At 33.5% G+C, this 12,168-nt stretch overlaps 1 protein-coding gene across 1 annotated transcript; it reads left to right on the top strand.

Annotated features, from left to right (window-relative positions):
• Positions 1–1,688: 1,688 nt before the first annotated feature.
• CAND2 (Protein of unknown function, transmembrane-40) lies at positions 1,689–5,010 on the top strand. Its single transcript, XM_059581798.2, has 6 exons — positions 1,689–2,062; positions 3,515–3,706; positions 4,091–4,253; positions 4,344–4,446; positions 4,573–4,654; positions 4,759–5,010. Exons 1-6 carry the CDS (start codon positions 1,802–1,804, stop codon positions 4,834–4,836), a joined length of 879 nt encoding a protein of 292 aa, XP_059437781.1. The 5' UTR covers positions 1,689–1,801; the 3' UTR covers positions 4,837–5,010.
• Positions 5,011–12,168: the final 7,158 nt, after the last annotated feature.

Genomic DNA, 12,168 nt, shown 5'->3' with positions numbered 1-12,168 from the left:
GAAAGTTATTGATGTGTGTCTCTGTTAAATTTATGAGTAATACTAAGGACCAATTTTTTATCTTTTTAAAGTTGGTGTAATTTTTAAAATCACCATTAAATTTTAGATGAATCATATTTGAATTTTGATCCAATTGTGATTTTGAAAGTCACATCAGCTTTAAGAGGATAAAAAAAATGGTTCTTAGCATTACTCTAAATTTATAGGCAAAAGTACCACCTCAATATTTACGCTCAAGACAAGTACTACTTTGAATCATATTTGAATTTTGATCCAATTGTGATTTTGAAAGTCACATCAGCTTTAAGAGGATAAAAAAAATGGTTCTTAGCATTACTCTAAATTTATAGGCAAAAGTACCACCTCAATATTTACGCTCAAGACAAGTACTACTTACCACATTTTTTGAAATCGAGGCGACCTTTTGTGAAGTTTCTTTACTCCATGTACTAAAACAATATTTAACCCAAGGAAAAACAAAAAAAAAAATTGATGGTTTTTAGCCTTTGAATTTCAAATTAAAAAAAAAAATAATCATTTTAGAATAATGGTAAATCTACTTACTAAATCATTTCCTTTTTTGGGTAAAAAAGGAAAATACAATTTTAAAAAGAAGAAGAGGATTTTTGAGATGGCAAGGAAGTTTTTTGAAATACAATTTTAATGTTATCTATCTTGCTCCAAATTTTTAGCATATATGAGATTGTTTTACGACTTTTGAAAGCCCGTTCCAAGGTATACTTTGAGCCCAATTTTTTAAAATGCGATCAAGGCTCTATAGAATTTTTAGGTAATTTTATCCAGTACATTTCTTTAAATGTCAATTATTATTTATTATTTTCATTAAATTGCTAAGATTTTTAGTTATTATTTGTTAAGATTTTGGCTGAATTAAATTGATTGAGCTGTTTTCTGGGTGTCTGGATTGGTTTTATTGATGTCTTAGTGAATTGATTCTCGGTTGGTTGGGTCGGTGATTTCGGTCGGTATGTTTTGTGGTGTTTTTCATGGTCTAGTTTGTTGGTGTGGTTGCTCCGTTAGGTTTATTACGCTAGTTTTGGAGAGAGAATGGGTTAAAGAAAACAAAATCCTAAAGGAGTGATAAAATTGAAAGAAATTGAAAGATGGATACGAATTTTTAAAGTTTACGAGGGTAATTGTAAACAATGCAACAATTCAGAAGTTAACCACCTCTAATTGATTGACTGAGCCCAATTCCAATAATAAAAATACCGTTTCTAGTATTACTCAAATACATATAGCATATCGAAACAAACCTAAGCCTAAACTCATAAGAAGCTACCACACCTCAAATTTTTCGCTTGTAGGAAGAATTATTTCAAAAGTAATGTTAGAAATTACATATTTATTCTTCAACTATCTCATAATGTCGATGTAACTATTCTAATCAACCCTTAAATCTGTCATTATTATAAAAAATAATAAATTAAGGAAACAACATGAGATAAAAATTAAGGAACTTTGCCACCAAATTTACTTAGAGCCAAACATGTTTGGTCACCAAACTGTCTCAAAAGCATCACTAACTACAATTCTCCACTTGCCAAATCCTAAACGACATATCAAATGGAACGTGTTTATAAGGAGTGTATATTACATAGGTCTGATTGTACCAAAACGACATATCAATCAGGTTTTCGAGTTTTGTCCTTATCCTGTAATCCACGAAACTATCTGCATTTCAACCAGGTTTTTCCCTTTTGAACTGAACCTAGGGTTAGGGTTTTCCAAATTCTTCTTTTCCTCCCCGATTGAATCCGGGTTTTTGTTTCGCCCAGAAATGCGTGCTCTCCAAGAATCACTCACGCTCTCTTCGCTCTCAAACTCGGACCCAAGATTCTACGATTGGCTCTTCGAGTGCCACGGCTTCTGGCACAATGTGGCGCTCATTATTCCTTCCCTTCTCTTCATTCTCTACCTGTCCTTCCAAGCCAAGAAGAGCTTCTCCAAGCTATCGCATGGACGGTCTTATGTTATAATTGCGTACTACGCGTGCCTCTGGCTTGTTAGCTTGTTCAACCTGATTTGGTGCTGTTTTCAGGTTTTGTGTTTTGCAATTATAGAGTAATTGAATAAATTTGTGATGGTGGTGGTTTCTTCAGTTTATTACGTTCTCGAATTTGGTAGTTGACTTTAGTGGCCGAGTTTTCTTGGTTTCTATTTGGGTTTCCTTCAGATTTTCATATTTAGTTGTTTGTAGCTGAATTTGTGGTCGTTTCTGCTTGGGTATAGGATCCTCGTTTACCTTCTTGGATTTGAAAAACTGAATTGTGGTGGTTTCTATTTGGGTTTCTTTGTACTACTGGATTTAGTTATTAGTAGCTGTATTTGGATTTTTTTTTTTTTGGATTCTTGTACTCATGTTTAGTGGCTATATTTGGGGTGGTAAAACTGTGTTATACAAAGTTAACATCAAGTTCTATGTTTTATATGAGTAAAATGAAATTTCTAAAGAATTAGAAATCTGAATAAATTGATCCCATCTAATCGCAACTATATGAAATTTTAATTATTTGAGTAATGTTACTTATTCATCTCCCATCCCACTCCCATACTACTATGCTGATGTGACAATGCTCATCAACCTTTAAATTAATTTTTATTGAAAAAAGAAAAAAAAAAATACAAGGGTTGATGAGACCGTCACATCAGCTTAGTGGTTTGGGAGTGGAATGGGAGATGAGTATTTAGAATTATTCTTTCATCAGAGTTTGAGATGGTGAATGGAGGAAATTAGGTGGCAAATAGAGCTTAGGGTTTGATCTGTGTGCAGGGTTCATATAAAAAATGCCATTGACTTTGTTTATGGCAACTAATTGTGCATTTGGAAGAATATAAGAATGTTCTTGTGGCCTATGAAGTTTCAATTGTTAAGTTTATTTAATGTTTGTCTTTGGTGGTGCAACAAGTGTAAGAGATCGAAAGAAGTTATGAAAGAATGTAAGAAACAATAATAAAAACAAAAATCTTATTTATACATGAAAATAAATTCTGAATATAGAAGAGGAAAAAATTTTCAGTTAAGGGCCATTCTCTCGCGTGTGCAGGTGTTCACATGGTGCTGATGCTCTTTAATCTTGATTGTTTCTTTAACTCTTTTGTCTTCTAAACTCTGGTTCCAACATGTGTTGACTTTGATTTACTTACATTTTCTAATCTAGTATGCATGTACCAGTAAGATCCCCATAATATGGGAGATGAGCTTATGTTTTCCTTGTTATTTTATCATAGTTTTGGAATTTCTTCACAAGGCAAAGATTCTTGGTTAAATCGAACCTTTGCACATTGACATCTTCCAAGCCACTGTCTGACTTTCTTAAATTGCTTTTGGTGTAATGAATTAAGTAACTTTTCAGCAATCAAAGACAGTGATTAAGTTTGATAACACATGCAATGGGGCTGTTCTAAACTCTTGGTTTCATCTACATTCCTGTTTGCTTGAAACTTCATGTTGTTCTTTTAGCTAAGAACTGGATCCTCTTTATTGACACAGGCATGGGAGTGCACTCCCGGAAAAGAACTGGCATGGAATGTCTTGTCTTTGCTTACAACATCTGGAATGCTATTTTTGGAAGTAAGCTTGGTGGCCTTTTTATTCCAAGGAAATCATGTGAGTGGGTTAGAAGCGTTGACACGGACATTTGTTGTCTCAGGGCTTATCGTCGGTATGGATTTCCTCCTAAAGGTATTCTTTGCTTCTTCGTTGAAAAAAAATCCACTTATAAATAATATTTCCTTTTCCATGATGATCAGAATGCAACATTATTATGGGGGACAAAGCATTATTTTTTTCCCTTCTCATATGTGTTTTAATAGCACACTCGACATTTCTTGGCTCTCAGCTCGTACACTGATGGACCAATGAACTCCTATGCCATTTTTAATTGATTATGTTTGGAGTTGATATATAGAAGCTTTTGCACATATTGAACTACATGCTAATGCCAGTACTAAAATTTGGATTATTGTTGAAGTTCGTTTTTTTTTTTTTGAACTTGTTGATAATTGTTCAGCGACACAATATTGCATTAAGTAATGGATCTTTCCTTGCCCATGGAATCTCTTTCAGGCAATTTATCTATTTGGATTTGGGATCCCGTTATTCATTGACAGCAATGATCATACACATCAGATGAAGTGGAACTTGTGGGTTGTTCATAGGCTGGTGCTGACCGCAGTCTATGGCTTCATACTGTTCATGTACCATTCCAAGTGGAGAGAAAGATTACCTGGTAAGTTTGCATATGCAGATGGTTAAAGTTGTCTCGTATCAATTTCATGGCTGTTTAATCTCACTGTTTTTTTTTTTCAATACTCTGCAGCAAGACCTGCATTCTACAACTACATTGCTATCATGTTCTCGACGAATGCTCTTGCACTGTTTGCTTGTGCACTTACTGGAAACGGGGCTAGTTTTGGGTTCTGGTAAATTTTTTTTTTTTTTAATCAATCTCTTTAAAACTAATATTCCATTAACACCTCAATTGTAGAGTCATTTTTCTAATAGTTTTTTTTTTTTTAAAAAAAATAAAATTAAAATTTCTGTCACAGGTTGTACGGTGCCACCATTGTCTGCTATCATGCCTTCTATCTTCCTCTTCTATATGTGACATTTCTGGCTGACTTTTTCCAGGTTATCATCATCATTCATTATTTGCAGGCTTCTTTTTATTTTATTTTATTTTAATGTTATAAGATAGTATTGTTTTTAATTGATGGTGCTCTTGATGGACACAGGAGGAAGATTTGCATTTAGAGAACGTATACTACTCGGAGATGAAAGATGCTGGTTTCTTTGATGCTGATTGGGAGTGATATGGTGACTTCTGAATCACAACATGATCTGGTTACAACACTCTGTATATAAAAGTAAATATGTACTTCAATCTCAGAATGTTGAGATGCAGGCAATGTTTGATCAATGTTTGTATGGCTCCATATCTTTTTCTCAACTGTAGAAGCTATTACCATGTTGTCCGCTTTTTGCTATTATCTTGCATACTTTACCTTGTGTCTTTCAATAGAACTTTATTACATATAAAAAAAAAATTCTTCCTCCCTTTTTGTGATATCCAGTAAACTTGCTTGTGCCTGTGCATCTCCTTTAAACAAGGAAAAACCAGAACTTATGGAAAGGCAAAAATTTTCTCAGAATATTTATATGGTAATGTGTAAACTGTGAACAGGTGGTTGCCGCAAATTTTGAATCGCCAGTAACTGCAGTGTCATCTGGTAAAGCCAGTTGCTTCCTCATTATTTTACACACCTTTTCTACAGTCATATTTATTCGAGTTCCAATAAGTAAATTATGGAATTACATATTTGAAGTACCCAAATATCAAAGGGCCCTGTGGCTGTGGGCTCAGCTGAGGGCCCGTTGGCCCAAAGGTAGCCTTAGCCCAGATCTAATGGAACCCTCCCCCTCGTTTATGCTCCAAATGGTAATAATCATATCAGGAATGTTATCCGCCTATTCACCAATTACTTTGTTATTTCAGACTTGCTCAATAAGGAAATGAGGTGTTGGGGCTCTCCCTCAAAGGAAAGTAATTTATGAGACCTTACTGTATTGCCTGTTTCAAACCCACATGGTAAGGAAAGGACCCGTTGGAGGTGTCATTCAAAGGGAATTAAATTAAGAAGGCGCACCACTTTTTATATTATCCCCTTTGACCTTTGATACTTGTCTTGTTATATTCGCTTGCAAACTAAAGACGGAAAACCTCTATAAAGGTAAAACGGCCCATGTCACAGTTATTCAAGCTCTTTCACCCTTCTTGCGTACATTTTGTCTATATACTATCTTAATTTCACTCTTGCTAACTTAAGCATCAAAGGTGGTTTCCCATCACTCTTGGTCTTTTTGTACGTCTTTTATACTAGATGTTCGATGTGCACGGTCATTGTATCAACTTTGGCACCGTTTGTTGGAACTACCGTTCTAACTAGGTCATTTTTCTTTGAGATAAAAGACTGCCCATGATGAACACACGATCTAGGAGCACGTAAGAGGCTTTTGCTAATACCTTTAGTCCACCAAAACCCTAACACAAATCCTCAAATGAATCATCAGTTAAATCCTCAACAACATCCTCCACCAAAACCCCCAAACAAATCCTCAGATGAACCATTAATAGAACCTCCTCCAACAAAACTTCGATCGAGTTGATGCGATACTGCTAGCTCAACCCAAATTGAAAGGAAATGAAGCCTATCTAGACTTCGCCAACTAAGTTACTAATAACATTAGTTATAAATACAAAACTAATAATAAAGATAGACGTTATCAAGTCTTCTCATTCTGGTTATGTTTGTTACAGATAAGATTATCTCATGATCCACATTAAAAGACATCAAAACTGTTTGTATTACTTAGTAGACGTTATGTCTATTTAGATTTCTATATTACATCTTTATGTATTAATTAGTAGCAATAAACTAAAAAATAACCTATAAGTGACCTTTCATGTAACCTACTCTAATTCTCCTATAAATAAGAGTATTTTGTATTGTAAATTTAACCAAGTGAATAAGAGCAACAATGTAGTCTTTAGCCGTTCACCAAAAAAAAAATGTAGTCTTTAGGATTTTTATTACGTGGATGTAAGTTATAAACCGAATCATGTAAATTCTTGTGTCTATTTTATTCGTTCCACATTTTCCTTTAATTTCTATTTACAATTATCTTTTCTTTCAATGTTGGGGATGAGAGATGCAGTGGGTTGGCCTTGCTGAACTTTTGCATTATCTTCATCAACAAGTTATATCACATCACAGCACTAAAATTCGATGTTATTAGGTTAGCTTGCTTGAGTACGTAGGTGAGCTCTACAATCTCCTTCTTTAAATTGTTTGAATTTCTGTATTATTCGGACAACTTAATTGTAGAAAATTCTACGAAGAACCTAATAATATGAAATCCTTAAAATTCAGGAGTTTTTTTATCCTATATCACAAACATGGGGTTTCATTAGGCTTGCTTGCAGGCTGCAAAACCATATTCAATGATTCAGAAAAAAAAAAGGTAGTTGAAAGGTTGGAGGAAAGCTTTAATTTTTGGTTGTGCTTGTGACAGTTGAAGGAAGCTTTGAGTTGACAGGACCCAGTTATTAAAGCTTCCTTATTCCCTTTCCAATTTCTCAACTACCAAGTTGGTTTTATATCATTTTCGTACTTGTAAATATTAATGCTTTCATATATAGATGCATGAATATTATAATACGGCACGACACTTTCCAGGGCTAATCATGTACTATATATATATATATATACACATAATTATACATATATATTATTCATTGCCTTTTCTCTTTTGACTAGTAAAAGACAGTAGGGAGATATAGGCATCAAAAGTTTAGAACCAATATTATAGAAAGAGAATCATCCCCAAAAAATATATATATATATTAGAAAAAGAGGAAAAGGAAAAAGGCTTGTAATTATGAAATGACTTGATGAGATCTAAAAGGAAGAGATTGTTTGTAGAAAGGATGTTTTTGGTTCCATTCAATGCTGTTCTCAATAGGGCAACACCAACGTTGGATTTGGGACCTTTTTTTTTTTCTTTTCCCTTGCTCCCTTTGACCGGTTATCCGTTATAGTTGCACTCATATTTCAAATTTATATCTTATAAATTTATATTTTTTATTTTTTTTTTAAAAAAAAACGTTTCAAAATTATAAGGCTATTAATTGTTTCTCTTTTGAACGGTGCATTGACCACTGAAAAAATTGACTGGTAGGAAAAAAATTATGACCATTAGAAAAATATGACTATTGAAAAAGATGGGTGTTTGAAAATATGAGTGTTGGCAAAAATATAATAAAAATAATTAAAAATAATATTTAGATAAAATAAAGAAGATACTAAAGAATTTATTGAAGTAAAAGTAGAAAATTATACTTTTTGATTAAGTATCTTATCTGTTTTTGTTATTTGGTAAAGAGTTTTGTTATTTAGAAGGAGTCGGATGGTGTTGGTTTGGTATTTTTTATTATTATTTTTTTTTTGTGAGAAAAAAAAAAAAAAAAAAAAAGAAGAAAATTGCAAAAGCCACATTTTGATGTGAAAGTCGTATTTAATTCCCATTTTGAGGTGAGGTGGACTGCAAATCTGGATCCATGATCCTATGAGATCCTATGAGAGATAGGGAGAAGGATGTTTCTCTACAACAAAACTAATGGTTACATCACATTAATTTATGGATTAGGGTGGCTTGTCCCATCCAAACCCTCATACATTGAACATTTTAAGAGGTTCTTATCAAGGTTACTGCAATGGAAATTAATTGTTATCTTATGTTCCCTTTTTTATTTTCTAAGATAAATATCTGCTTTTATTTTCTTGCATTTTATTTTTTATTTTTACTTTTTACAAATTTACTACTAAATTTTTAAAATTCACATGAGTTTTACGTATTAATAATAAATTTGCACATTTCTTATTCGACAATGGACAAGAAATGTGCAAGAGGAAGACACGAAACATATCTCTTGTTTTTTAATATCTAACATGTAATAGTTCCATTGAATCTTACAATGCAAACTGGAATGCAGTTATTTATGCTTAATGTTACTCTTCATACATATGTCACTCCAATAACTGTGATATGTTTTAAGTAAATATCAGCCACACATCACATCAACTGGTGTGTGATATGTATGATAAATGAGTGTTAAGAGTGTATATATATGTATAAAGTAACACTATTAGTAGAAGGCTATACAATTATCATACAACTTGATAAATGCGACATTGAAAATCACTGTTAAATCAAAGTCCTACGTACAACATTAGTGGTATTAATATAGTATTAAAAGGTATGTTAATTAATGAGATAGAGAGAAAATCAAATTAAATATGAACCTTTAAAAAACAGAAGTGGCTTTTTTTTTTTTTTTTTTACATGTCCACACAAGAGAGGAGAGGGAGATTCAAACTAGTGACCTCCGCTTTATTAGGCGTGGTTCCAGCCGATTGAGCTAGCTCTTGGGGACACTGCAGTGGCTTTTTACTATCAGTTTAATGTTCAAAATTATATGTTTAACTTATTTTTTTATGCCAAAACTGTTATATAACTTCAAAAAATAATTAAAAAAATTATCATAAATGAACAACTAAATGTAAAGCTAAGTGGCTCCTAAACGTTTAGACCTATTCATTAATACATTTCAATCTTATCCTATGATAGTTATCCTTTGGTGTCTCAAATAAACAACAAAACGCAAAAAAACCTATAAAATTTTCAAGATCTTTTCCAAAAAAATAAGTATGAATTATCTGTCTTTCAAAATAAAAAAAGAAAAAGAAAAAGAAAAAGAAATATCTGGACACATTTATGAGACGTTGCCAAAGAAGTCGCAACCTTTTGAGGATGCCAAAACAACTAATGACATGCCTCTTCATATCGGATTGGATATTTTTTTTTTTTTAGTCACCAATCCATTCATTAATGTGAAAAATGAAAAATACTGTACTTAGTCTTTTAGATTGATATTTATTTTTAATATAAGTAACATGCATTTTTTTTAAAATACATATAAAAATTACGTGTTCTAAGAGCCTATAAATATATCTCAACCAATGGTCTTCTTGTTTAGTTTAATTATTTGAAAGAAACCCCTATGCACAAACCAACATTAAAAAAAAAAAAAAAAACCAAAATAAATTTCAAAATGGGTTTAAGCTTATTTTCCTTTTGGTTTCTTGGAAAAATCTGAAATGTCACTCAGGTTGGTTTAAGCTTATTTTCCTTTTGGTTTAAGCTTATTAATAAATCACCTAATTCTATGAATTAAAATTCTATTCCAACTCATCTACTAAACCTATCTCACCCTAATCTTATTAATTAGTATCAAAATTTATGCTTGAGCTGGCCACCATTTAAAAGTTTGCATTTTAAACTTGGATGACATTGAATGGTTTCATTATTATTATTTTTTTCTTTTTTGTCAAAAGGAAATTCATTATATTATAATTTTGGCTGAAAATGTTTTTTCACCATTTTTATAAGGCATATTAATTAATCAGTAAGGCTGATCTGTATTAAGGCAATTTTGTTAATATATTCTTTCTCTTGATCCATGAGTTCGGGACATCTCAACAAAAGACTGGATAAGCATAAATGAATATTCATAATCAATGCATAAAATATATTTCAAGAATAATACATTTTAATTTTTGCCAGTTGGCTAGTTAAATTATTTATTCACATGAAATTCCTCATAAATGCTGCCTTTATTACACGTGTTTCCTGTTTTGTTGCACAAAAGTTCATTAGCATTACCACTGGTTCGCATTTTAGATTTTTTTTTTTTTTTTCTTCTTCTTAATAACAAACACCGCGGTGAATCGGATACGAGTTTAATGAGTTGAGGTTGAGAGGTTGATTCGTTTAATTAAATGAGTCGAGTCAGAGTTAATCTATATAATTTTATACTCATGACTCAATACGACTCGATCTCGATGCAACATAAAAATTAGCAATTTTTGACGTGACTCACAAATTCACACGAAATTAGCGAGTTAAGGTTTTACTCTTATGGACGAAAAAAAAATAAAAGTTGGGAACATGGATTATCTATGTATTAGATTGAGTCTGCTTGTAGCAGATCTGTTTTATAACTGAAGTTTAGACATGGTTTGACATATGTTGAAGTCATAAATATGACTTAATTGTAAGATTTTATGTTTTTTTTTTTTTTTTTTTTTTTTTTTTGAAGCGTATCATTCTCATTCATTGATAAAAGTTGCGAGCCTAAAGCTCTTACAAACAGAGCAAAAAGCTCTGAAGTAAATCATAGCCGAAGCTAAAGATACAGTCATCAACAACAAACCAAATCAACCAAAACACAGCATCCGCTAACCTATGACTAAATATCAAGTTGAAAACTCAGATCTGCATCAAACAGACACCATCTAATGCATAGGTAGCGCTTATTCCTTGGCCTTGAGAGCAAAACCCCCAAGCCAATACTTATTCCTCGGCCTTGAGAGCAAAACCCCCAAGCCGATACTTATTCCTCAGCCTTGAGAGCAAAACCCACAAGCCGATACTCATCCTCCTCGACTCGAAAGCTAGGATAAATTTCACATCCACAACCCAAAGGTTTGGACCAGTAATATCGGGCAGCAACCGGGCGCAGCAAAGCAGGAGGAGAAAGCCTTATTACAAGCATAAATAAAACCATACAGGGAAATAAAGGGAACAATAAAACTAATGCAGGAAAAGAAATTACAGCAAATAAAACCAAATACAGGGAAATTCAAAGGAAATACAAAACAGAAAAACAACAAAACATGAAAATAAATGCGAAAAACACTCAAAGCGGGTCACGGCAGCCGGAGGAGGCCGATCGCGAGCTGGCTGGAAACCGTCGCAGAAGGTGGCACAAAAAGCTTGGCGCAGGAGGGGCGCGTGAAAAGACCCGACAGCGAGCGGTGAGCAGCGAAGCGAGCGCGGAGGAGATCGGCGGCACACACAAACAAACAGGGAGGGGGAGAGTTTGAGTGAAAACCCCCAAAAGCAGTACCCACCGAGAGAGAACACAAGCACAACAAAACATAAACACTAAAGACAGAAACAAACCTAAAACAAAAATCGGGAAGCAAGGAAGGGAGGAGGGATGCAGGCAACGGGCATCCCTCCTCCCCTAAGGCGGCGGCGCTCTGAAGGGGGGCTTAGGGTTTCACAAGGCTTCGTAAGATTTTATGTTTATCTTTATGACGTTGTAACATTATACCTTTGGCTATAATTTATAAGAGCTTTATGCTTTTAATCTTTTTTTCAATGAATGAATATAAAAAATTTATCTAAAAAAAAAAAAAAATTAACGAGTTAGAACCGAGAATTCTAATCCAGACATAAATTGCGGATCCATGTAATTAAAGCTCATTTACATGATCCAACATGTAATGAATTTGTACCCAAACTGGCGTGTAATGTGTATGGCATAGAAAACAAAGAAACCTGACGTTTATAGTGAAGCAAGGTATCAAATTTTCTCCACTATACGATTCGGACCCGACAAAACCGGGTCGGCTATGGTATCGGCATCGGTTGAAACGGCGGGTACAACTAACGCTACCAACAGGCACCGGTTCCCACTTACCAGACTTTGCTTTCGCTTCCTTCCTTTCCAACAAGTC

This window comes from Corylus avellana, chromosome 1 (genome assembly GCF_965113065.1).
Source record: "Corylus avellana chromosome 1, dhCorAvel1.hap1.2, whole genome shotgun sequence".
Taxonomy (NCBI): Eukaryota; Viridiplantae; Streptophyta; class Magnoliopsida; order Fagales; family Betulaceae; genus Corylus; species Corylus avellana.
This window is presented reverse-complemented; position numbering and strand designations above follow the sequence as displayed.

Bases quoted from the DNA above. Each gene is read 5' to 3' on its own strand.
- CAND2 (XM_059581798.2), top strand. From the start codon at position 1,802: ATGCGTGCTCTCCAAGAATCACTCACGCTCTCTTCGCTCTCAAACTCG. The intron at 4,254-4,343 runs GTAAGTTTGCAT...AATACTCTGCAG, and splicing joins GTGGAGAGAAAGATTACCTG to CAAGACCTGCATTCTACAAC. The intron at 4,655-4,758 runs GTTATCATCATC...TGATGGACACAG, and splicing joins TTCTGGCTGACTTTTTCCAG to GAGGAAGATTTGCATTTAGA.